The 27262-nt window shown below is 49.3% G+C and overlaps 1 protein-coding gene across 1 annotated transcript; it reads left to right on the forward strand.

Annotated features, from left to right (window-relative positions):
• The first annotated feature begins 813 nt into the window (after window positions 1-813).
• Window positions 814-26424, forward strand: LOC132320702 (SUN domain-containing protein 2-like). Its single transcript, XM_059833554.1, has 12 exons — window positions 814-908; window positions 3102-3279; window positions 8189-8261; window positions 22197-22266; window positions 22468-22611; window positions 22916-22977; window positions 23426-23586; window positions 23791-23860; window positions 24421-24521; window positions 25089-25256; window positions 25620-25709; window positions 26269-26424. The coding sequence occupies exons 1-12, from the start codon at window positions 814-816 to the stop codon at window positions 26422-26424; spliced, it is 1368 nt and encodes a 455-aa protein (XP_059689537.1).
• Window positions 26425-27262: the final 838 nt, after the last annotated feature.

Here is a 27262-nt window from a genome sequence, read left to right on the forward strand (position 1 = left end):
CGGAGCGAAAGGAGGCGACACTCCCGTAGCCTTTCCTTGCCTAAGGTCCTCGACGAAATCCTTTGGCACGAGGGCCGCCCCCCCATCTTGGCCCGGGAAGGAGTCATCGGAGCCTGGCAGCGTTTGGGGGTCCTGATCCACAAAGCACGGGCCCATTCCATTCAGGGGGCACCTTGGCTCTGGGGACTGACTTGTGGCCATGGCTGGGACCCTTGAGGGGTCTGAAACTCCAGCACCAAGGCTCCTGCCAGAGTTTCACAGGCCCTGCAGTTACTCCAGTCCCAGGCCACGTCGGGTCTAGGCTTTGGCCATATCGTCCACCGGCAGCTGTCACAAACCCACACCAACTCACTCATTCGGGGACCTTCTCCCCATGTAATACACTTGCCTGTGAGCAACCTATTAAGTACCGCTCCTCGTGTCAAAGGAAAAGAAAGGCAAAGAAATCACTTAGGAGAGGCAGCCCTGCTCCCTTTGGACACCTCTCCCCGCAGCCTGCTCCAGGGCAGCCATTTCCTTCCCCTCTCTCCTCCCACCCTGACATGTCTGCTCCTCTCTCTCAGCCCTCCCCACCCTTTAGGAAACACCTCTGATTGGGTCAGAGCCACAACACCCTTCTCTGATTGGTTCTATTCTTCACATGGTGGGTGGGGTCGGTTCTGGCCCTTCTCCAGCTGACTGGAGCAAGCTGTGACCGGCTCAGGGCAGTCCCAGACTTCTTCCTGCACAGCGCGGCCTCCAGCGCCCCAGGGCACTGTGAGCCACCACCTCCCGGCTGGAGGAAGCTCGCCGGGTCCTGGTGGCTGTGTGGCCATGGCAGGCACGCTCCTCCCAGGAATAACTGGGCCCACACAGCTCCTGGAGAACGGCTGCGAGGGCTCGTTCCTCCTCGCGGCATCACCTGGCAGGTGGGACACACAGAGCCTAATGGAGGGCTGCGGAGACGGTACAGGGAAGCCAGCAAGGGCTGTGGGCAGAGCAACAGCCCCGGAGCTTGAGCAACCTGCCGTGAGTGGGGAAAAGGCTCACCAGATCCACTGATATATTATGCTACCACAGCTGGTACACAAAAACATTAAGTCTCTAGTTTTTCTTCCTTTGACATTCAAATAGCCTGAAAGTAGGAGTGCTTCACAAACAGCTTATGTTGACCATGGTATCTGAGACTGGGCAATGCCTTATTGAAAGTTCCCACTGCGGAATAACCACTCAGCTGATCCTGCAGATATTTTTCACATTTGGTTCACATCCTCCCTTCTCAGTGGTTGCCTACAACCCTGGAGAAGACCAGAAGCCCTACCTGGACAAGTATCTGAGGTCTGCTGTCTAGCCATGCCCTGATCTTTTTTATATGGGGTACCTGTAGATCTTTCAAAACACTGTTTTCACAGAAGGTGTTCTGCTGCTGCTTCAAGCGACCTGTAAGGCAGCAGTAAAGCCTTCCCTAAATGCTGATAATTTTCCTTGAGCATCATTGTTCCCAGAGACAATATCACACCTAATGCTTATTTTCACAGCAGATCTGTATAAAAATCTTTGTAACTTGTCAAACATTTAATATAAAAAGTTTCTATGACTTGTTTTAGGCTTTGGGTTTTTTAATTTTATATGGAAGCTCTGCACTGACTTAATGGCTTTAAGGCTAGGCTGTTTTCTGTGAACAGGTTAGAGATGATGTTAAATTTTGTTTACACAGAAAATGAGTTACATCTTAGATGTGGCATGAATGAGGATCCCTGCATGGAAGAATAGTGATAACATGCAGTGGTAGAAGTTTGAGGTATCTGAGATGGGAAAGACATTTCTGGCACGTGAAACAAACAGTGCGTTGGGTAGAGGATGGGGCAGATGTCCGGCCTCAAGACACATTTGTACTGCAGCAGCTACCCTGACATTCAGTGTGCTTCCGTCAAAATTCTGTTGTTTCATTTTAATTAGCCGCTGTTCCCCTGTTCCCTTCATAGATTTAAAAAAAAAAAAAAGAAAGAAAAAAAAGAAAAAAGGAACAAAGAAAGGAAGACAAAACTTGATATAAATCAAGTGTTGATCATTTGGGGAGGGAGGTAAGAGTTTCCTTTTAAGTCTAAAGGAGGAGGAGAGTAACACAAGAGGACACCAGAATCTGCCATTTACCTAGAGATTTCTCACTAAAGCTCTCAGAGACAATCCTTTAGTTATGTAAAAAGTAACAGGAACCCAGGTATTCCTGACTCCTAGCTCTCTTGCTTAGTCCAAAAGGAAATGCCTAGTACCTGGCTTTGTTCAGTTGCCTACTAGGCAGTTTTCCCTGCCTCTTCAGAGGGGCAAAGAGTGGCTCACCACTGCAGCAATTGCTTTTGCAGCTGTAAACTTGTTAGCAGGCCTCACTGACTAAACAGGTTTGGAAATGAATCTGCTAGTTTTCAGCTGCTCTGGCACTGGAAACATCCTGAGGTAAATCCAAAAATCCTTCTTATGTGGAGCAGGTGATTGAGTTACTGGCATTTCTTCCCTTTTGAATGGCACAGAATGAGACATTGGTGTGGTATCTACTGGTGTAAGCAGTCAGTGTCAGAGAAACGCTTAAATCTGTATGCGGGGTAACATATACTATTTATTGTTCTCAGTGTTACGTCTCTGCAGAGCTTCAGCTCTGCAGCTTTGGAGACCTGCTGTCAGGCAAGGAGGAGGTAAAGGGAGCCACAGGGTCACAAGCGTGTGCTCCCAAGGAAGCTCTAGCAGCTTCTAATGAGCATGATCAGCTGCTCTTGACTCAGCGTGCCTGCAGCCTTTGCTGCGACGACCTGTTAATTAGGCAGGGCTAAGCACCCTTTTAGCTGGTGCTCAGGAGAGGCCCCTGTAAGAGGCAGGCCTAGACCACAGGTCCCAGAGTACAGCCAACAGTTACAGCAGTTTGTAAAGAAGGGGTCCTCAGTTGAATTTGTACCCCTGGAACAGCCTCAGACATGATACTGACATGCCACAGAGTACTTTCCCACCAGGTGTTGGAGTAGTTGTCACTGCTAGGTTAGAGCTCTGGATGGTGGGTGCAGCCCTCCAAGGCTGCAGGGAGTGCCTGCGGTCTCTCTCTGACCCCAGGTGAGATGGTTCTCTTCCTGCAGGAGGTATGCTGCCTTGGGGGATCTGTGCTGCCAAGAGGAGGAGTTACAGGAGGAAGTGAGCAGGCTGTGCAGCATCAGGGAAGAGGAAAGGGAGATAGACGGGATCTTCTCTGAGACTCAACAGCTTGAAGAGCCACCACCCCCAGAGAAGCTGGCAGTGTCCACCCCTAATATGAAGGTAAGTGCAGCCTCTGGAGAATGGAAAGGATGGAAGCTGGCGACTTCTGGCACGAAGAGGAAGGCTCCTACCTCACCTAAGTTTGTACCCTTACAGCTACAAACAAACAACTACAAAATAGGTTCACCGCCCTCAAAGTTGAAGAGGAGCCTCATGTGCCTTCAAGCAAAGGATCTGGTCCACCTGACCCTAAACCATGCAATACTACCAGGAAGAAACAGTGGTTAACTGTAATGGGTGGCCCCTTGCTACAGGGGACAGAGGCACCCATCTGTTGACCTGACCTATCAACTAGAGAGGTTTGCTGCCTGCCGGGGGCCTGGATCCAGGGTATTGTGTAGGGACAGCTGAAGCTTGTCTGACTCTCTGACTACCACCCCCCGCTGATCTTCCATGGGGGCACAAATGATACTGCTAGGGGAAACTTTGACAGTATCAAAAGTGACTGCAGAGCTTTGGGGGCGGTAGTCAAGGGCCTGGGGGCGCAGACGGTGTTCTCAGTCATGCTGGTGAAAGGAAAAGATGTGAGGAAGAAGGCAGTAATGGTACATGTCAATAGTTGGCTGCGGAACTGGTGTTGGTGACAGGGTTTGGTGTTCTATGAGCATGGGACCCTGTTTGCAGACCAGTCTCTGCTTGAGATAGATCAGTAAGCAGGGCAAAGCTATTTTTGCCAATAAGGTGGCTGACCTCATAAGGAAGGCTTTAAAATCAACAAAATGGAGCTTAAGTGGGGTCACTTCCAGGATTTGCATATAAGCAAGGAAGTGCCTACAAGGCACAATTACGGAGAAATGCCCAAAACCCTGTCTAGGACGTGAATGTACTGGGGTGCCTCTTTAAAGTGCGTACTAATGCGTGCAGTGTGGGAAACAAACACAATGAGTTAGAGATTTGTGGGCAGTTGCAGGGCTATAATCTTCCTGGGATCACAGGGACATGGTGGGATAGTTCCCTCCCATGACTGGAGTGTTGCAACGAAGGGATATAGGCTCTTTAGGAAGGATGGGAAGCAAAGATGATGAGGGGGTGTTGCCTTTTATGTGAGAGAGCAGCTGGCGTGCATGGAGCTCTGCCTGGGGATAGATGAGGAGCCAACTGAGAGCTTATGGGTAAGGATTAAAGAGAGTAAAGGTAAAGGTGATACTATAGTGGGTGTCAGCTATACACCACTAGGTGACTAGGAAGAGTAAGTGGATGAGGCCTTCTACAGACAGATGGGAGCAGCCTCACATTTGCAGGCCCTGGTCCTCACGGGTGACTTCCACCAGCCCGATATCTGCTGGAGGGACAACACAGCAGTACATAAGCAATCCTGGAGGTTGCTGGAGTGCCTTGACAATAACTTCCTCCTCCAAGTGACAGAGAAGCCAACAAGGAGAGGTGCTCTGCTGAACCTCTTACCCACCAACATCTTGTTGGGAATGTGAAGATCAAAGGCAGCTTTGGCTGCAGTGACCATGAGGTGGTGGAGTTCAGGATCCTGAGGGGAGGGAGGAGGGTAAAAAGCAACCTCACAACCCTGGACTTCAGGAGAGCAGACTTTGGCCTCTTCAAAGATTTTCTTGGAAGAGTCCCGTGGGATAAGGTCCTGGAGGGAGGAGGTGTCCAAGAAAGCTGGTTAATATTTGAGTACCACCTCCTCCAAGCTCAAGAGTCATCCATCCCAATGAACAGGAAGTCAGGCAAAAATACCAGGAGGCCGTCATGGGTGAACAAGGAGCTCCTGACCAAACTCAAGCACAGAAAGGAAGCATACAGAGGGTGGAAGCAAGGACAGGTAACTTGGGAGGAATATAGAGATGTTCTGGGAGCCTGCAGGGATGAAGTTAGGAAAGCTAAAACTCAATGGAATTGAATTTGTCTGGTCATATGAAAGAGAACACAAGGGCTTCTGTAAGTATATAGGTGACAAAAGGAAGACTAGGAAAAACATGGGCTCAGTGCTGAATGAGATAGGGGACCTGGTTACATAGGACATGGAAAAGGCTGAGGTCCTGAATGCCTTCTTTGCCTCAGTCTTTACTAGCAAGACCATCCTTCAGGAATCCCAGAGGCCAGGGGAAAAATGTGGAGCAAGGAAGATGTACCCTTGGTGTAAGAGGATCAGGCCAGGGAATACTTAAGCAACCTGGACATACATAAGTCCATGAGCCCTGATGGGATGCACCCACGACTGCTGAGGTAGCTGGCAGATGTCATTGTGAGGCCATTCTCAATAATCTTTGGTAGATCATAGGGATTGGGAGAAGTGCCCAAAGACTGGAGGAAAGCAAATGTTACTCCTGTCTTAAAAAAGGGCAAAAAGAAGGACTCAGGGAGCTAAAGGCTGGTCAGCCTAACCTTGATCCCTGGGAAGGTGATGGAGCAGCTGGTCCGGGAAACAATTTCCAGGCACATGAATGATGAGAAAATCATCAGGAGTAGTCACCATGGCTTCACCAAAAGGAAGTCATGCTTGACCACCTTGATAAACTTCTACAATGTAATGAGTGTCCTGGGAGGTGAGGGGAGAGCAGTGGATATTGTCTACCTGGACTTCAGAAAAGACGTTTAACACTGTCTGCCATAAGATACTCACAGAGAGGGTGTTGATGTATAGTGCGGATAGGTGGATTGAAAACTGGCTGAATGGCTGCTGTCAGAGGGTGGTTATTAGTAGACCAAAATCTAGTTGGAGGCCAGTAACTAGTGGTGTATCCCAGGGGTCAGTAGTGGGTTCACTCCTGTTTAACATCCTCATTAATGATCTGGATGATGGGGCAGAGTGTGCCCTCAGCAAGTTTGCTGATGACACACAACTGGGAGGAGTGGCTGATGCACCAGAGGTCGTGCTGCCCTCCAGAGGGACCTCCACAGGCAGGAGAAATGGGCTGACAGAAGCCTCATGAAGTTCATCAAGGAGTGAAGGGCAAAGTCCTGCACCTGAGGGGGGAACAACTCCACGCACCAATACATGCCGATGTTTATGTTCAACCCCAAGTTGAACAGGAGGCAGCAACGTGCCCTTGTGGCAAAGGTGGTGAATGGTATCCTGCACTGTGATAGGACGAGTGCTGCCAGCAGGTCAAGGGAGGTGATCCTTGCCATCCCCTCAGCACTGGTGAGACCACACCCGGAGTGCTGTGTCCAGTTCTGGGCTCCCCAGTACAAGAGAGACATGGACACACTGGAGAGAGTCCAGCAAAGGGCCAGTAAGATGTTGAAGGGACTGGAGCATCTTTCCTATGAGGAAAGGCTGAGAGAGCTGGTACAGTTCAGCGTAGGGAAGAGAAGGCACAGGGAGGACCTCATCCAGATATATAAATACCCGGAGGGAAGGTGCAACGAAGACAGAGCCAGGCTCTTTTCAGTGACAGGACCAGAGGCAATGGGCACAGACTGAAACACAGGAGGTGCCCTCTGAACATCAGGAAACACTTTTTTCTGTGAGGATGACTGAGCCCTGGCACAAGTTGTCCAGAGACGTTGTGGAGTCTCCCACAGTGGAGATATGAAAAGTCATCTGGACATGGTCCTGGTCAACCAGCTCTACGTGGCCGGCCCTGCTTGAGCAGGAGGTTGAACCAGATGACCTCCAGAGGTCCCATCCGACCTCAGTCATTCTGTGATTCTGTGTGATTCATAGGGCCAATCAGTTACATATCTTGATAAAAGTAATGACAAATAACTTCCATTTCCTTTTCAACCTTAGGCCTCACACGGTGATAAATTGCCTAATGCTTCTGCTGAAAAGGTCTCTAGAGTGCTGAAGTACCAGTAGTGACCAGGGTAAAGCTTTTTAACCAAATTCAAGTGCTATATGAGGGAGCAGAATTAGGCCAGTGAGTAATACTTACCAGATGATTTTGCCATTGCTTTCAAGAGGGCTAGTATTTTAGATACGCATCTCTGAGAGCTCGTTCTGTGATTTACTTCTGCTATCAGACCTAGATCAGATTGTTCAAAACATGGGCAGTTCCGACATTTAGTATCTGTATGGGATCACCTGGCTAAACCTGTTTCGGAGCACAAAGGCGAGATGCAGGGAGTTGTGATTCGACTCAGCTTTGTCTCACCTTGACAAATCCTTATCTGTGCAGAGACGACCTGGGGGGAGCTGCGGAAATGGCTCAGCCCGGGGTTGTCTGAACACTGCCGAAACCCGAATGGAGCCTGAATGATCCCTTAACAAACAAAATGCCCTGAGTACCATTCCACCACTATTCAGTAGCTTTGTGTGCTAGACATCACTAAATTACCATATAGACTAAGGAGCTGAGCCATCAAGGCACCAGAGATAAACATTCCTGTATAAGCCTGCCCCCACCCATCAAATCAGGGAATAAAAACCGTAAGGGGAGAGTCACTTTTCCAAAGATACAGCTGGCCTGTAGGAGATTCTTTCCCCCTTGTCCAGGACGCTGTACAAGGTAACTTCCCAGGGATTGAGAGGCCTTACCTGAGAGAGAGGGTAAGTGATTAAGAAACATACGTATGGTATTTGGCATGCTTTAAGATCGTGATTAGTGCACTCTTTTTTGTAAGGTATTAATATCTAGCGCGCTTGTGAATTGTGTATTTAATTGCAATAGTGCATTCCTCCATTGTACCCATAAAAGAACCTGCAACAGTGGCGTATTGGACCTGTGAGGGAAGTTCAAATAAATTGTTAATTTGAACCTGACAGTGAAGTCTTTCTCTCCGTCACATTAATTGGCGTAGTCGGCAGGATACAATGAAAGAACTATTGCAGAAACATGGTTGTAAACCCGCTCCCGGGGATAGGGAGAAGGCTAAGAGGTTGTGGAAAAGCAAGGAGAAAGTGGTGGAATGGGTAGAACAATGTAAAAAGGAACAAAAGAAAAAAAACGGAAAAGGTAAAGGTATCCTGTGTACTGTTTTTGGAGTATGTTTAACCTGTGCACAGGAGGAGGCACGGAAATCCGAGACGGCTAAGAAAATGGGTACAGCCGACCCGGAGGAAAGTGCATTAATTGACTGTAAGAAAAAACTCTGTGAAATGCAAACTGAAGCAGAGGCTACCAAAGCTGCTTTAGAGGCAGAACGAAGGGAAAAAGAGGCCTTAAGGGCTCATGAAGGTCAATTGGAAGTTGAGAACATGTTTTTGAAAGATGAATTAATTGCTGAGAGAGAAAGGAATCGGAGGTTACAGGAAAAATTAGATCTGTTATTGTCAAATGCTCCGACTCCCTCTCCCTCCCAAGTCAGGAATTTAGTTGTGTGCCGATCCTGATACTTGGGACGGGGACATCTGGGGTGACCCAGATGACGAGCCCAAGCAGGCAGGTAATATTGAAATTCGACCCGTCATTAAAACGGAGGTGCAGTCAAATGATAGAAATAATCGAACATATACTACAACACGTATCACTCCGTGGTCCGGACCCGAGCTTGCGCAAATGCAAGAAAAATTTTCACGCAAGCCAGGGGAAAGTGCAACTGAATATTTATGGAATGTTTCACTAAAAGGAGGAGATCGAATCTTGCTGAGTGAGGAGGAAGCTAGGGGATATTGGGGTCCTGGTGTATTCCTTGATAGGGGTCCCGTGGGCAACCAACCCTTAACGCTTAGAGTCGCCCACTGGGCAGGCGGGATGGATTCTAGAGAGCGAGGCGAACCGCTGGCTATTAAAACTGCTGGGTTATCCGGGCTGGCTGAATCGGTGCAAAAGGCCGCCTGTATACAAGCCATGTATGAGCGCGGTGAGCAGGGCATTCCCCTTGCCACTCCAGTGGATCCGGTCCACCTTAAACCGCTGATTAGAGGTCTCCCTGAATCTCTGAAAATGTATGTGCAAAACCTAAAGGAAAAGATTGCACAGGCGATTGATCATAACACTCGCAATCCTCATCAGCGACCGCAGCCCATTTTAACATGGGGGGAACTATTACAAGAAATAGTGATTTACGGTAGAGAGATGGGCTGGTTAGAGGAAGGTTCAAGCTTACAGCGCCGGGTCCGGCAGGCACGGTTTGTCGGGCAGAATAATCCCCGCCCCCCTCGACAAACCAATTCTCGTTTCGACACTGAGCGTAACGAATTGTGGAGGAAGGCGTTGGCATTAGGAATACCCCGATCAATGTTACATGGGCAGTCCACAGAGAATATTCGTATAATGGTAAACCTGGTGGAGCAGCCTACTAGCAAAGCTACAGAGCGTACTGATGTTGTTAAAACACAAAACCCTTCTGCTCCCGCGAATCCTTTTCTAGATTTGAGGAAGGATTTGATAAATCTAAAAAACTAGAAAGCGCGGGGGGTATTTCAGGCCGACCCACCCGCGTAATATCTAACTTAGAATGGCCTAACCACGTCAGTGACCGACATATTATTTTAGCTACAGGCCCCAGACGAATTCCTGTAAATTTTTTAATCGACACTGGAGCTCAAATAAGTGTTATCACAGAAAAAACAGCAAAAAGGTTAGGATTAGTCCCCACCCGGAAGAAAATAAATGTAATAGGTGTGACTGGAGTCCCTGAAATCAGACCAATTAGTACAGTCTGTGTTTGGCTTCCAGGAGAAAACCGCATGACTAAAATAAAAGCAGTCATCGGTCCTTACCGTAATAACATTTTGGGATTTGACGTATTAGCAAACAAAGTCTGGAAACTGCCAGACGGGACGGTGTGGAGCTTTGGAGCTCCACCATGTGAGGTCCGGTTACTGGAGACAGCTGTTAGACTGCCTCCTTCCCAGGTAACGAACGTTCATCAGTATCCTCTACCAGCTGCAGCCAAATCGGGGATCAGGGAAGTAATTAAAGACCTGGAAGCCCGTGGTATTATAATCAGGACACACTCACCCTATAATTCTCCAGTATGGCCAGTACGTAAACCGGACGGTAGATGGTGACTCACAGTTGACTACAGGAGGCTCAATAACAATGCCATGCCACTCACGGCCGCTGTCCCTAACCTTGCTGATCTCGTCACCCAGATTCAAGCTAAACATCATACATGGATGTCCACCTTAGACGTTAAGGATATGTTTTTTATGATTCCTCTTCAGGAGGAAGATAAACCCCAATTTGCATTCACATGGGAGAGAGTGCAATATACTTTTAATCGGCTCCCACAAGGATACAGGCATTCTCCCACTATTGCCCATAATGCACTAGCAAAAATATTGAAGGAAATAAAGGTACCAGATGGGGTAAGCATGTACCAATACATTGATGACATTTTAATAGGTGGAGATAATGAAGAAGCAGTCAGAGAAGTGTCTAGTAAGGTTTGGGACACACTGACTTCATTGGAATTAGAAATCCCTCCCACTAAATGTCAGGGACCAAGTCAAGAGGTTAAATTTTTAGGAGTTTGGTGGTCAGGAGGAGCCGTGGCTATACCAGCCGATATCCTGGAAAAAATAGAAGCTGGTAAAACTCCAGAAAACAAAAGGGAGCTACAACAGATACTTGGGACTTTAGGTTATTGGCGGAAACATGTCCCTGGATTTTCTATAATTGCTAGGCCCCTGTATAATTTGATTAAGAAAAATGCCCGGTGGCAGTGGACCCTTCAGCATGAGGAAGCCTTGAATTTGCTGATTCATGAGCTTCGCATATATCAGACTTTAGGCCCTATACACCAGACAGACCCTATACAGATTGAGTGGGGGTTCAGTGAACATGGTTCCCATTGTAATTTATACCAACGGGGACCAGAAGGCCCTGATAGACCCTTGGAATTCTCTTCTCATTCATTCAATGATACTGAGCAGAGATATACTGATTGGGAAAAAGGTATGTTATCACTAGTGCGAGCAGTAAAAAAGGCTGAGCGGATTCGCACAAGCCAAGATATGGTTGTCCAGGGTCCTTTCCTTCTCCTGGAATCAGTCAGGAAAGGGACTCCTCCCCCTGAGGGAATTGCCCAAAAACCCACTGTCCAGAAATGGTACTCCTATTTGGAAGGTATTGGTCAGTTAGTTACTATTACTGAAGGGCCAGTAAAAATATCTAAATTACAAAAGGACGTTAACGCTGACCTTTCTATGTTAGTCAAACCTAACAAGCCATCACCTATTTTAGAAGCACCCCCTTTTACAGCTGAGTCAGATCAGTCAGGAGTATGGTTTACAGATGCTTCTGCAGTTCGGAAGACCCAAATGTGGCAATATACAGCGGTGGCTTTAGAGATAAAAACAGGAAGAACTGAGATTGAGAAAGGAGAAGGTAGTGCCCAAATCGGGGAGCTAAGGGCTGTGTTATTAGCTGTGAAACATGGAGCTCAAACTGTATATACTGACTCATATGCAGTGTTCAAAGGGGCAACAGAATGGATAGGGCATTGGGAAAATAATGATTGGCAAGTCAATCGGGTCCCAGTGTGGAGAACAGAGGACTGGAAGCAGCTACTGGAAATGGGAAAGGAAAAGACACTACAAATAGGATGGGTAAAAGCCCATGATAAAGCCATAACCGAAGTTGCTCAATGGAACAATAAAGTTGACTATCTCACCCGCATACATACATTAGACGCTGACGAGAGTACGGATGCACAGGAGTGGGTAAGATTAAGGGAATGGCTACATGAAAGGCGGGGCCACACTGGGAAAGCTGATCTGTATAAGGAATGCCAAGCCAGAGGGTGGCCTGCTACACTCGCTGACTGTGATCAGACAATAACACACTGTCCACAGTGTCGCCTGCGATTAAAAATGAATCATCCGAATCAAGGCCCACCTTTACATATTAGGGCAGGGAAAACACTCTGGCAAACTTGGCAAATTGATTACATTGGGCCACTTAAAACTTCTAATCATTATAGATATATCCTAGTAGGTGTAGAGGTGGTGTCCGGATTGACCCAAGCAACCGCAACCGTGACAGCATCTGGAGAATGGACTGTTCGAGTGTTAAAGGAATGGTTCAGTATTTTACCAATGCCTTCTGTCATACAGAGTGATAATGGTTCACACTTCACAGCAGCTATTGTCCAGGAATGGGCAAGGGGAGAAGGTATTGACTGGGTCTTCCATACCCCTTACTACCCTCAGGCAAATGGAATAGTAGAACGGATCAATGGATTAATTAAAAGATTCGCAAAGGTCCATGTATCCAACTGGAACCTGAGACTATCTGAAGCAGTTCATACTGTTAATAATAGATGGGGTGAAAATGGAAATGCAAAGATAAAAGCGTTTTGTCCTACTGGAAATTTAATCTCCAAGGAACCACACAAAATTGGCAAATTCCCCATACAATTGCATTCTGGTCAACCAGTAATGGTCAAATTACCTCAAATTGGGGTTGTACCCCTGATACTGACTAAGCCAAGGGGATCATATGCATGGGAAGCAAAAGATAACTCTGACCACATACATCGAATAAGTAGTAGATGGATCATACCAGATTTCTAACTGACTCGTTGTCGATCATATATACGGTCGAGCAGCACTTTTTCATTTATTTGCAGGTGCATCCCAACAAAAGGAGGGACGAGGAGTACGACGGGGTGGGGACCTAAGAAGCATCGACCCAAAGTATGAACTCTACCTAACTGGAATGGACAAGCTGTGCAGAACTTGAATGTGGACCAGAAGTTTTTATTTGTTTGTTTGTTTTCTGATTTTTGCATGTTGATTTGATAAGGATAATTGTTTGTTAACCTAAGTTTTAAATAGTAGGTGCTATGTCATGGCTATGATTGTAAGGCCTTTTGTGATAATAGTCATTAGCTCTTTAATAACCATAGGTATAAGTAGACAATCGAGGATATGGAACAGACAGCCTCGGGCTTTTAAACAACATGTTGATGGTTCCCCAATTATAAATCACACTGAACCAAACAATGTGATCTATAAGATGATACAAGGTTTTGCTCGTATGCTTAATTTTTCTCATGTGACAACCTGTTTACCTCTACCACATACCCCCACTCAGGGGATCCCCATAACAGCTCTCCCTGTGGATATAGGTAAGAATTTAGATTGGCTCTGGAATCAAAATAAGTCTATTATTTGGGGTGAATTTGAATGGAAGTGGCCATTTAACAATACATTAAATCGAACTTCTGTTTGGAGTCTAAATTGTTCCTATGCTCCCCTTTGTCGGGACAATAAGACTGTGGGCTGTAGAGGCAAACAACCACAATTTTTCCAACAGCCGTGTTCCAAACACCCTTGGGCAGATACACGGTATGGGGATAAGCCATACTGGGGAGAACGTTTAGTTCTCAGATATGTGGAACCGGTAAACACCCAGTGGTGCTTTGAGTTTCTGTCAACACCCAGTAATTCATGTACGTGGTTCAGTGTAATGCAGGGACCACCTGCTGATTGTTTATGGTCTCATGTCCATGAGGAGAGGAGAGATGACAAGAAGGATTGCTATCCCTGGCGGTCTCGACAAACGGCCTCGACACAACCCAGTGTAAAAAGTCCTCTGTGGAATTGCAAAAATATTATAAATTGTACCACCGGAAGGGATCTGGAAAACAGTTGGTTGTGGTTAATCCCTTCCTTACGGCATTTGATTAGTGTTGCCTGCTTGTGTCAAAATTACACAAAGCCATATCCTCCAGTAATGGGGTGTAACACCAGTATAAACTATAAAGATTTAAAATACCATAAGAAATCCTCCTGTCAGATCCCTCAAGCCATGGGCAATTGCGATGACTCACCTATATATGCTCCACATCAATTAACTTGGATATGCTCAGATGGGACTATTACAGATATGTTAAACCCTATTCATCCCGGTCTGCAATGTACTTTAGGAGTACCATCATTATGTCCTTCTTACTACTCTGAAAAATTTATTTCTCAAGGACTGTGGCATTCCAAACGAAGTACAGATGTTACTGATTGGACTGTATCCCAGAAATTGGCAGTATGGGCTGAAGGATTCTTTGGGTTAGGAATAGGTAACCTTAGAACTAGAATTATGTTGTCCAATTTAACTGCACAGGTGGAAACATTAGCAGGCCTTACTAAGGACAATTTTGAATTGCTCAATACCCAAGTGCAAGCAGTCTCGAGAGTCGCACTTCAAAATCGACTTGTGCTGGATCTGATATTACTCAAAGAACAAGGGGTGTGTGGACACTTGAAGGCGAACCATGAACAAGAAGAATGCTGTGTTACAATTCCTAATGTATCACTACCTCTGTGGGAAAACCTCCAGAAGATGAAGAAAATAGCGGAAGTCACACATGAGCTGCAGGACCAAATAAAGTACACTTGGTTGGGAAATATCTTTGGTAAAATAGGATGGGTATTTACAGGATGGATTACTAACTTGTTGCAAACATTGATTGTTATCATAGTTTGTATTATTGTAGTATGCATTGCTGTTAGTTGTGTTAAAAGAATTATTGTAAAATCTATCTCTCAGGTAAAGGTTCACCTAGAAACTGGGGAATACCTGGCTCTACTTAAAGACTCAGATGAAAATTATACAGATACATTGGCCGATGATAACATATCGGTGGTGGAATTGTGACTCAGGTCACGGGGTGGAATGTATGGGATCACCTGGCTAAACCTGTTTCGGAGCACAAAGGCGAGATGCAGGGAGTTGTGATTCGACTCAGCTTTGTCTCACCTTGACAAATCCTTATCTGTGCAGAGACGACCTGGGGGGAGCTGCGGAAATGGCTCAGCCCGGGGTTGTCTGAACTCTGCCGAAACCCGAATGGAGCCTGAATGATCCCTTAACAAACAAAATGCCCTGAGTACCATTCCACCACTATTCAGTAGCTTTGTGTGCTAGACATCACTAAATTACCATATAGACTAAGGAGCCGAGCCATCAAGGCACCAGAGATAAACATTCCTGTATAAGCCTGCCCCCACCCATCAAATCAGGGAATAAAAACCTTAAGGTTTGGACAGAAAAATGGGGAGAGTCACTTTTCCAAAGATACAGCTGGCCTGTAGGAGATTCTTTCCCCCTTGTCCAGGACGCTGTACAAGGTAACTTCCCAGGGATTGAGAGGCCTTACCTGAGAGAGAGGGTAAGTGATTAAGAAACATACGTATGGTATTTGGCATGCTTTAAGATCGTGATTAGTGCACTCTTTTTTGTAAGGTATTAATATCTAGCGCGCTTGTGAATTGTGTATTTAATTGCAATAGTGCATTCCTCCATTGTACCCATAAAAGAACCTGCAACAGTGGCGTATTGGACCTGTGAGGGAAGTTCAAATAAATTGTTAATTTGAACCTGACAGTGAAGTCTTTCTCTCCGTCACAGTATCCTGTGCACAAACTCTAAGAGGTGGAATCCCTGACTTTTCTAACTTTTTTTTTCCTTGCGATCATGCAAAACCTTTTGTGCAAATGTGTATCTTAATCCTTCTGCTCTTCCCAGAGTAGGGTGAGGTACGCGCTTATCATACTGTTTCTGTTGTATTGTCCTCTGATTTTAGAGTTAAGTATGTAGTTAAAATATGTACTATCTCACCACTGGGAAGTTACACACTATACTTTTATCAGTTGCAGAACTCCATCACACAGCAGTAAGCATGTCCCTGCAGAGCAATGACAGCAAAAGCAACAGGTGCTATTTACCGTGAGTTCACTTACCACAAGATGTCACCAGTGTCAAACATAAGAAAGCACAAAAAAACTTCACAGGCTAATTGTTCAGGAACTATATTTGCAAAGCTGATTTGCAAAATACACATCCTGTCAAAATCATCACTGTTGTAAAAATTGGGCCTGTTAAAGCAAAATTTTTTGTAATACATACAAGTGACTGGTGGTACCCCAATGTATAGTTTTTCTAAAATCTCATCTACCACTGTTCCCTCTTTACTACGCCAAAATTATTATAAATGTGGTGTTTGTTATTTGTGCCTCCTGCTGTGTATGTGCACATTGTGTCAGTGATACTGTTGCTGTGAATAACACTAGAATGACTAGAAAAACACTAGAAATGGAAGTTCAAGAGCTTCAGGCACATGAGAGGTCTTTGAAGCTAAGAGGGGAAAGAGATTCCCATCTGCCTCCAACTTTAAGTAGAAACATTCTCTTAACTGCATGTTGTGTCTGAAAATTTACCTTGACAATGCTGTGAAGTGAAACAAGATTTTTTTTTTTTTTTCTAGAATTAATTTTGAAAGGGCAAAGCATATTCCTAGAACAATTTTTAGGGATGAGGTGTGAAACATTTTTCAGTGGTGTGTTTTGGCACATCCCATTAAGGTAACCGTTGACTATTCACAGTACTCATCCAAAACAAACTAAATGCCATCCTCCTGAGGTGTTTGCTGGTAAATACTGTATGCAGTATCACTCGAATTTATTTGGAAAACACAGTGTTGTAAGGCAGTGGAAAATTTGTCGTAGCTCTGAGGTGCTCAGCACGGTCACTATGTCTCAAGTCCCGCATCTTTATAGGGAGGCATCAGCAACCAAATACGACCTCTCAAATTGGCAGTCTCAGTCTTCCTGCAGACCAGCAAGGCAAGGCATACAGGTATCATGAACAGGGAGAGCTGCAGAGGTGCCTCTTTTCTTTGACATTTGTCTGTCCCATGACCTGATTTGAGTCTTCTTTAAAATATCTTTTCCAGATGCCCCAGTTACTGTTAAATCGCACAGAGTGCAGTCAGGCTGTTTGCTGCTTCCCTGTGGCAGCTCAATGAAAGTCTAGTTCTCTTGCCCTTTCCTTATGTCCTAATTACTGCAGTATCATTCTTTCCATAGGATCTGGCATTAGATCTGTTTCCTCCCTTGTCATCTACTAAGGAGCTATTCAGACATCAGTTTTACTGACTGCAGTTGTCACAGAATGCCATAATATACCATGAATATTGGAAGTACTGGAACTAATTGCATTTGGATGAATAGTGGAGTGAAAGTATGAGCAACATGAAAGCCCACCTGTAACTTCTAAGCGTAAGTGTTCAGCTCGGCACTGCCTAACTAGGCAGTAATGACAAAATACCTGGGTAGTGTAAAGTGGACGTACAATGGAGCAGTATGTGTTCTATTGTAGTCAGACTGTCTTAGCCTCACTTTTCCATCTACTTCATCTTCTTGTTGTACATTTGATACCACAGAGAACAAGCCTCTCACCAGTGCTGCCAGTTTCATGACGAAGCAGTAATAAACGCATTTTGGAGAATGTAAAGTGACAGTGTAAAGAGAGCTTTTGCCGACATCAGTGGCAGACACAGGGAAGAATGCAAAACTTGCAAAGCTCTCAGATCCAATCTCCACAATCTATTATCTAAAGCAATTCTTGGCATTAGCGTGAGCAGTCACCAATGTCTCTCTATGTCTTTTTTTCTTACCTTTTTACAAACTCATCTTCTTAAAACAAACTGCGTGCTGCTCGGATGAATACACATAGGCAGAAATATTCTCCCTTTTCTGCAGAAAAAACTGTTAAGTAAATGTATAGTATTAACACAAGAGAGGTCTTTCCCTTTTTATTTGCGTTACACTGGTTTCTGAATTTATTCTGTCAACAGGATATACTAATGTATTGAATAGCAATATTCAAAATTCTGTGTTGCTTGTTTAGGATGAAGCTAAATGTAAGAATTCAGAGACTTGTTCCAACATTGCTATTCACATGGTGGAGCTGCCAAATGGAGATTTGATAAGGTAAACATCTTCTCAATAGCATATACTCACCAGAAAGGAGGGACATCAGTCTCATTCTGTGCCCAGTCTTTCTCCTATCCTAGCTGACCTCAGAAAGTAAAATGTTAATGCATTATCATCTGCAGTGAGACAGAGCACAGGGGAAAGAACAGTGGAAGGAAATAACTGAAATATGAGGCCAAGGTACCAAGAAACTGAACAACTGGATGCAACTTGAACATACACTTGTGAAAAAAGACAAAGAAAATCCCATCCACACACTTTACAACAAACCTCAAAAGAAAGAAGGACTTGCAGATACTGTGCCATTTCTTATCAGCTTTGATTGAAAGAAAGCCCCCAGCCATTATTTGTTGAAAGAGCAGGTTCTGCAGTGATATCTCTGATCTTCCCAAAGGAAGAAGCAAAATGGCAGAGGACTGTGAAATCCAGCTACTCAAAAGTTGAGTTTCCATTAAGACTGTTCTTGAAAGGCACTTGAACATTGCAGCTGAAACGGAGGTTCAGCCATACACATTTCTGCCACCAAGAGGGGATGTCCCTGCCCCCCTCAAATGAGTGACATGCTGAGTTATAGACAATTGTCATCGTATGGCTATGTTGGTCCTCAAATGTAATGGTTACGACTTGAGGTATTTGTCCTAATTTTAGAGCTACATGAACCAAAAGGCCAAAAGCCAGAGAAGCTTCACTGAAGCAGGAAGTGCAAATTTCGTATCTGAAAAAAGCTGGGAGCCCACAGTACCAGCAATCTTCATATCTAACTGAAGGTCCTGCAGTACGTGACTGGCAAGAAGAGGTAATACAGATGCCTGATTTCGTAGAAAGATATGGGGCAAAGCCTTGCATGAGCCAAGAGCCAGGGACCAGGGCTCTTGGCTATGGAGGATTTTTGAGTTTTTAAAACTTTCATCCCATATGCCCTTATGCCATGTCTCCAGCATGGGGTCATCTGCGCCTTGCACAAGGGCTGGAGGCTAATCTTTCCTGTCCTGAGCCTGGAGTTCCTATTTGGAATTGAGTTCACTGGGGACTGGGCTGAAGTGGATGCAGGGATGGCAAATCCACCTACACTGCGATCACTGTCACAGACTGGGTCTTCACTAGGAAGAGGGTTTTTGGCAGTCCTGTGGACTAGTCAGAGCTCAGTGGCTGTCTCATTTCTTATGGGATCGCTGCATGCTACAGTCCTATTGCTTTTCCTTATTGTTGCCATGTGCGTGTTCTTCTAAGGTTGGCATTTTATTCTGTTTTTCCATTATTGCAGAAAGCATTGCATCTTGCAGAACCATACAAAGACCCAAGTCTGCTGCAGTAACTCTTCATGATCAGCCTGTCGGGACAGGCCCAGAGGTGGGGGCCTCTTCATTCAGCTCACTTTGCATGTCATGGGATTGCACCAGAGGCCCCTTGGTGGCCTCCTGGAAGGGGTCTGTAGTCCTCAGGTGTGTTCTAGCATGTTTGTGTCCCTCCACCTATTCGTGGCCCTCTGCTCTCTTGATGTCCCCCAACCCCAGACATGTAAGGCTCGTTATGATGCCTGGTAATGTTCAGAGGCCTGAATCTGTCTTCTACTTTTCTTTAATTACTTTCCATTCACATTTGAACTTTACTTAATCATTTCATTCACTATTATTAAAGAATGTTTTATCCATTTTATTACTGTGCTTTATATTTACATGAAAAAACCCCATACATGTATAGAGGTGTATATATACAAAATAGTGTCTGTAAGCATAAATAAAATATATACTATTTTGTACACTCCATTATATACATACATTTCTATGTATGTGTATATATATGTCTTGGGTGCTCGTGTGTCTCGCTAAGGATGCAGGTGCACAGCAGCCCCTTGGTATGGAGTCATGGCTACTTTAGAAAGACCAAAGGCCCAGGCTTTACTGCAGAGCATGATGTTATACGGCATGGAATAGGCCTTTGGTCGATTTGGGTTGTCTGTCCTGCATGTATTCCCTTCCAACCCCTTGCCTATTCACTCGGGGACACACAGAGAGAAACAAAGACTCGATGCTCTGCATTAACCAGGGGCTACCCAAACATGGTGGAGGCTCAGAGGCCAAGGCCTCACACTGTTGGGTATGGTTGGGACCGGCCATGTCTGGCACCGGGCAGCCACGGCCTCTCCTCACAGAGGCTCCCTCGGCAGTCCCCCCGCTGCCAACACCTGGACACAGACACCCAATACACCAATGCACTGGGCCAGGGTGTCTGGAGCGGCACAGGTGCCTGGGCAATGACAGGCAGCAGACTAGGTGGAGGGACTGTGGCCGGTGGAGGAGCCGTGGCAGGGACATCTGCCGAGAGGCTTTCCAAGGCCTGTCTCCTGGTCAGGGCCTCTGCATTGGCGGCTCCCCCCTCTCTTTGCTCGCATGGTATGGAGACAGTGCAGTGATCCGTCTTTATCCTCTTACAGGTGCTCACTCTCATCACGACCCGGCAAGGCCCTGCAAGCTGGCTCGCCCCAGAAGGAGCCATTGCCGTGTCCTGGGTGCTCGTGCGTCTTGTTGAGGATGGAGGCACGCAGCAGCCCCTTGGCACGTGGTGGGGCCACTTTGGTGGCTGAAAATCCCCTTGACGATGCGGAGCCAGAGGGGCCGAGTGGGCCAAAGCCCCATGCAGCCCCAGCCCCTGTCACCCAGAGCCAGCGCCCCCTCCTTGCCCACAGAGAGAAACAGAGGAAGCCTCGGTGCTCTGCAAGCACTGTTCAGCACCGGCTAGAACGCTGGTGTGTTTTCAACACTGTCTAGTCACAAACGCAAAGCACCGCGCCAAGTGGGCAGCGGGGTCTCTCTCCACCCCCCCACTCCCCTCTAGCTGTGTCTGTGATGTCACAGCCATGACCTCACACCGTGCAGGCCAGGCCTCTGTGAGGTCGGGCACTGTGGGCCATAAGGTGTGAGCCTGGAAGGAGCTCGCAGTGTGCTGGTGGCTGTGTGCCTGTGGCAGGTGTTCTTCTCCCGGCTAGCTCCAGGAGATCTGCCCGGACAGGCAACACTCCTGTGGCTGAAGGAGGAGAGGATAATTTCTCACCAGCATGAGGAGGAGAAGGACTCCTTCAAGAGCACGAGGGGCTGCCCTTCCAAGGAAAGGAGCTGGCAGCAGCCCAGCAAGATCTCAGAGGGCCCAGGGCAACAGACGGCAAGGGCCTGCACGCCGCAGTGCTGCAGAAAATGAGCGTAAGTTCAGTGCTGCCTTTCACACCATGTTTGCACCAAGCCTGCCTGGCTCGGCTGGGACCCACGGCCGTACAGAACCACCATCATCCTGCCCCGAGGGAGGCCTGGGGCCACCTCGCCTACGTAGCCATGTGGAGCTGGCGACCGTGTCCATGTCTTTGTGGCATACTGTAGTAACTGCGGGGTACCCCAGGACTCGTGCCACCCTCCTCCCCCAGACATGCTGTCGGTGCCCTGCCTGCGAGGGGATCCTGCCCGGCCCTCCACCCCCCGCTCCCAGGGTGCGCCCAGCTGCCCCCCTCTACAGGGCATAACCACCGCCCTGCCCCTGCCGCTGCCCCAGGGAGGGAGGAGCAGCCCCTACCTCCCTGCAGGGAGCTGACATGCACCGGACCGGTTGTATTGGGTTTGCGTGGCAACGGTTTGGTAGCGGGTGGGGGGCTGGAAGCCCACGCTGGAGCAGGCTCCTGGCAGGACCTGTGGACCCATGGAGAGAGGAGCCCACGCTGGAGCAGGTTTGCTGGCAGGACTTGTGACCCCGCGGAGGACCCACGCTGGAGCAGTCTGTTCCTGAAGGACTGCACCCCATGGAAGGGACCCATGCTGGAGCAGTTTGTGAAGAACTGTAGCCCATGGGAAGGACCCACATTGGAGAAGTTCATGGAGAACTCTCTTCCGTGGGAGGGACCCCACGCTGGAGCAGGGGAAGAGTGTGAGGAGGAAGGAGCAGCAGGAACAACGTGTGATGAACTGACCGCAACCCCTATTCCCCGTCCCCCTGCGCTGCTCGGGGGGAAGAGGTAGAGAAAATCAGGAGTGAAGTTGAGCCCAGGAAGAAGGCAGGGGTGGGGGGAAGGTGTTTTTAAGATTTGGTTTTATTTCTCATTATCCTACTCTGATTTTGATTGGTGAAAAATTAAACTAATTTCCCCAAGTCAAGTCTGTTTTGCCCACAATGGTAATTGGTGAGTGATCTCCCTCTATCCTTGTCTCGAACTACGAGCCTTTCGTCATATTTTCTCTCTCCTGTCCAGCTGAGGAAGGGGAGTGAGCGAGCGGCTGTGCGGGGTTTAGTTGCCGGCTGGGACTAAACCACGACACCGGTGTCCTCACGAAGCCTCCTCAGGCTTTTCTCCGGTTTCTTTGCCCAGGGTTGGTCTTCAGTCTGGCGGTAGTTGTGGGCTCCCTCCAGAGACTCCTCAGCACAGGCATCTCCACCCTGTGAGTACAACACTGGTACAGTGTGGACATGGCAACAAGAGGTGCCAGTGGGTCAGGGTGAGCACGGGGAGGCTGGTGGTGCTCCCCAGCAGGAGACCCTGGCTCCTCCAAAATTGCTGCTCCTCAGCTTGGGAGAGACAATCCCCCTATGCAGGGCTCTGCCCTTGAGTGCTGCTAAGCCCAGGACTCCCTCTTTTTCAGGAAAGAAGTCATCACCTTGAAAAAGAAGAGGCTCTTCACGATCCTGATCTTGATGACCCTAGGGGCTCTTGGTCAGTATTCGCCTCCTACCAGCGGAGGCACAGAGGCACGGAGTGCGAGCTTCAGTGTGAGGGAGTGGAGCTGGTCGGGCCCTTCCAACCTCCCACGTCTGCAACTCAGGGAGCTATCAAAATGCTCACTACGCGCAGAGAGGGGAGGGGAAACGGGGCGTAGCTGTGGGGCACCCAGCGTGCCCGGAAACCAGGGCTGTGCAGAGCCCCGAGGCCCAGGGAGAGGGTCCCTGCTCGGAGCCACAAACTCTCTCTGCACCCTTTCCCCAAGTCCTCAGCCAGCCTCTTGCCACCATGGTGTGGGAGGAGACGGTGTGACTACAGGAATCGTTAGAAACCCTAGTAAAATAACTCCCTCTCGGTGATGTGACTTACAGCTCACGCCTGCTGCGGGACCTTGATGCTGATGTGGACGCTGTGGACAAAGGATGTACCACAGGTGAGTGACTGCAGTTGTGGGACAGGCAAGTCCCGCAGAGGAGCAGTGTTGGCAGTGGGTGGGTAAGTCACCCTGTCACCAGTTCCAGGCAATGACCCAGGAAATCAGCAGCAACTTCTGCCTTCCTTTCCTAGAGCCACCGGCTCGGGAAAGCCCCGGCAGCTCTGGGACTCAAACGGAGAGCCTTTCTCTTTCAGGTGCTGCTGGGGCAGCCTGCAGCCAACCTGAGGTCCCTGCGGTAAGAGCCCTCTCCTTTCTCCCGACCTGCAGCACATTTGGTGGGGTAGCGGTAGATGAGCCCGTGCTATTTGCACTCACTGGCACAGCACCAAGGGTCATGCCTTTCGGTCCTGCCTGGGCCTTTTGGGAAACCTGGAGGGGAAGGGAAGTACTCACAAACTGGGGAAAGAAAAGGGGGCTCGAGCCCCTCTGTCTCTGCTCCTCCCAGGCTTGGAGGCTCCGGGAGGGGCTGGGCAGCTCTCTGACAAGATCTGCTTTCCCGGTGTCTGCAGGAACACGCTCGCTCTGTGGGGGGAACAATCGCAACAGACGCAACAGCTGAGGGATGAGGTGGCACGCCTGGCTGCAGAGATCGGCACTATGAAGAAGGTGATCCTGCACTTTGGGAAAGGGGGCTGGGACGAGCAGGGCCCAGCACAAGGCGCTTCCTGGGCCAGTTGGTGGGCTTTTCCTGCTCGGCCATCACACCCGTCCCTTGCCAGGGGCTGCTGGTTGAGCTTCTCCGCTGTAAAGCCCCTTCTCCTGGCCAGGTCTGATGTGGTCATTTCCGTTGTTCCTTTGTGCCTTTCCCAGGAAGTTCAGCAAATGAGGGAGGCAGTGTCTGCAACCACACAGATGTCTGACTGGGCTTTGAAAAGTGCAGGTACGGACAGACCTCGGACCCAGGCAGTCAGCTCTTGTCGTGCTGGGCTCGTGCTTGGTGTTCCCGAAAGCAGGCTGTGCTGCAGACTCTGCTCTCCGAGGCAGAGGCAGCTGGGACCAAATCACGGGGCCCAAGAGCATGACTCTGGCAGAGCAGCTCCCTTGGGCTCACGCCAGTCCTGCCTTCGGGATCTTGGCTGGTGCCCCTCGCATGCCCCTGGCAGCATTTTTGCCCTCTCCCACACCGTGGAGCTTTCCTGGGGAATGAAAGCGTATGGCTGGGTCATCCTCTGCTGTCCACACAGTGGGGCCTTTGCTTTGGTCTGCTGCCCTTCCCGTGGGGCCTTGCTGTCTCCCAGTATCCACAGACCTTCTTCTCTTGGTGCGGCTGGGAGAGAGACGACACTCTTACTGGGCACGGGATCCCCTCCTCTTCCTGGGGCACCTCTCAGCATGCAGTGCAGTGTGCAGGGCTGGCAGGCAGCCTTACAAGTCACCTGCAGCCACAAGGTCCACTTAGACTGGGGCCTCTTGCAGTCAGCTGCTCTCTTCTCCCTGCAGGGGCTGCCATCGACCTGCACAGATCATCCAGCAGCTCTGCATGGCTCTGCAGGGTGTTTTGGTTCCTGTGTGCTCCACACGTTCTGGATACCTTTGTGCAGGTACAGCAGCAGAAGCCGTCAGTGCTGCTTCTCTTGCCTCTTACAAGGTTGGGGCAAGCCCTGGGGCTTCTCCCCTCAGGCCAGAGGTGTTGCTCAAGGCCATGGCACTGCTCACTGACACCTGAGGTCTCACACAGGGCTTGGCTCCCTAGAAAAGAGCAGTTGCCCTCAGAAGGGGGCTGAGCTGAGCTGAGCTTCCTGCCCACCATCCCCGGTCACTGCTGGGTGAAGGAGCTTCTCCTTGGCGACCCCATTTCCCTGCCACACCTCTGATTGTCCCTTTCCCCAGGGGGTGGTGGAGGGTGGGGGGAGGCTGCAGAGCTGCTGGCCAGAAACAGAGCTTTCTTGAAAGCCCTGACTCTGGTGCAGGGTATCAGATGTTTCCCATATTTGTTCTTTCCCGGGCCGGGAAGACGGCGGGGTACTTCTCTCTGCTTCCCAACACGCCATTCATTTTGAACACAAGCACAGCCCACAGGTGCAGTGCCTCCTGTGCTTCTGCCTGCATGGGAGCACAGCAGGCCCCATCACACCCTCACGTTCGTTGCCCTTGCCCTCTGCTTTCAGACGGATGCTTCCCCGGGATATTGCTGGCCTTTCCAAGGGTCTGGGAGTGAGGTGCTAATCCGGTTGCCTGCACAAGTACGACCAACGGCCGTCACCGTACAGCACGCCTCCAAGATAGCCTCTCCGCTGGAGACTGTCAGTAGCGCTCCCCGAGATTTCACGGTCTCTGTAAGTCTCTGCCGGGCACTGGGGGTTGGGACCTGGCCACAGGGAAAATCTGTAACGGAGACTTGCTGCTCTCTGCGCATCTGCCAAGACTCGTGTGCTCCCAAGCACGGCCGTTCCCGGAGGGGACGTTTCAAGGGACATGCGGGGTGTTGTCAGCCCTCCTAAGACTTGCTCAGTGCATTTTGGCCCAGCACCTCTGGGCCCCTGAGCAGCACACAAGGAGGAGACTCAGCCCAACCTCATCCTCGGCCAGACCACGTTGGATCCACAGGAGTGGGGTGCAGATCAGGGGCAGGATCTGGCATGAGTGTTTCCTCATGGTCGGGTCAAGCCTGACCTGCTCCCCTGTGCTTTATCTCCAAGGGACTGGATGAGGAAGGCGAGGATGAAACTCTGCTGGGGACATTCACCTACGCCGTGCACAAAGAGCCCACCCAGACCTTCCCTCTGCAGGTACAGAGAGTGCGTGCGGGCAAGAGGCCAGGGCAGAAACACCGCTTTGCCAGCAAGTCACTTGCAGAAGGAGTGTGCATGGTCCCTGCAGGGGCAGGGTCCCCACCCTGGCTCAGAAAAACAGTGGTGGGATCGGGAGGGACAGTGGCATCTGGCAGGGCGGCAAAAGCAGGACGAAGGCCGCATTGGCCCCCACAGCCGACTGGGTCCCTGGAGCTGCCTGGCTGCACCCGCTGGGCAGGCGGTGGCAGGGAGGATGCCCAGCACCTTGCCCCAGCAGCAGGAATTTCCCCAGGGCCCCGCTTCCTCGGCACCAGCGAGCCTCAGGTTTCCACAGCTGCCCGCCACGCTCTCTAAGGCCAGGCGTTTTCTCTGCAGGGGCACAGGGGTCCATTGCTGCCTGGGTGGGAGAAGGGAAGGAGGGAGAAGCTGCCTCTACGGCCGGGGCGGGACCTGGTCCCGGAGCAGGGGCCGGGCTGGCAGAGGAAGACGCATGGAACCTGCTCTCACTCGTTACACCCCAGCAGTGACACTGCTTTTTGTTGTGGTTTCTTTGCAGAATGGGAACCCCAGAGCCTTTCGGTTTTTGAAACTTGGCATACAGAGCAACTGGGGAAAACCAGGATACACCTGCATTTATCGCGTGCAGGTGCATGGGAAGATCGTGGGATCGAGTGCCATCGGCCAGACACGTGTGGAGACCCTCCCTCACTAAGAATTAAAGAGGAAAATGGAGAAACAGACCAGAGGGATGTGGCTGTTAGTCTGGTGCAGAGCATGGTGTTTCAGAGGCCCTCTCAAAGCAGCCAACTTGTGCCTTTCGCAGGCTGAGGCCTTCCTCAGGCTTTCCGCTTTCTCTCCGCCAAGGGGATGCGTCCTAACGGAGCGAAAGGAGGCCACACTCCCGTAGCCTTTCCTTGCCTAAGGTCCTTGACGAAATCCTTTGGCACGAGGGCCGCCCCCCCATCTTGGCCCGGGAAGGAGTCATCGGAGCCTGGCAGCGTTTGGGGGTCCTGATCCCCAAAGCACGGGCCCATGCCATTCAGGGGGCACCTTGGCTCTGGGGACAGGGTCTGGTGGGGGCCCACATGGGGTGCAGCCATGTCGGGGACCCTTGAGGGCTGTCTGAGGTGGGTGAGGAGGCCTGAGCAGCCCGACCACCAGGGCGGCGGGAGTTCCTGGCTCAGCTCCCCGTGCCCATGTGCGGCCCCAGGCACAACTCTCCGCTTCTGCCTTCTGCCTTCCGCTTCTCTTTAAGAGAGCCACCGTTCCCCCAGCCTGAAACGCAGAAAAACAGCCAGCTCCTGGCTGAATGCTGTACACACAAACATCTGCCTTTGTCCGGGTGGATTTACCCAGTTCAGCTCTACAACTTCAACAGCCAGTACGCAAGGGTGTGGACCTACACCCATTCCTTGCACACTGGTGTCAACTCTGAAGCCTCAAGCTGACGGCTCCACCGTCACCCCTGTTACTCTGCTGACTATAGCAGTAGGAGGCCTGAAGACCAGCGTAATGTCCCTCTCACTCCATCGGGTGCAGCTCTGCGGGAA

The sequence above is a fragment of the Gavia stellata genome, chromosome Z, assembly GCF_030936135.1.
Source record: "Gavia stellata isolate bGavSte3 chromosome Z, bGavSte3.hap2, whole genome shotgun sequence".
Taxonomy (NCBI): domain Eukaryota; kingdom Metazoa; phylum Chordata; class Aves; order Gaviiformes; family Gaviidae; genus Gavia; species Gavia stellata.

Coding starts and splice junctions, on each gene's coding strand:
- LOC132320702 (XM_059833554.1), top strand. CDS start 814: ATGGCAGGCACGCTCCTCCCAGGAATAACTGGGCCCACACAGCTCCTG. Junction 3,280..8,188: donor TGTCCACCCCTAATATGAAG/GTAAGTGCAGCC, acceptor ACCTGTGCACAG/GAGGAGGCACGGAAATCCGA. Junction 23,587..23,790: donor AGATCGGCACTATGAAGAAG/GTGATCCTGCAC, acceptor TGCCTTTCCCAG/GAAGTTCAGCAAATGAGGGA.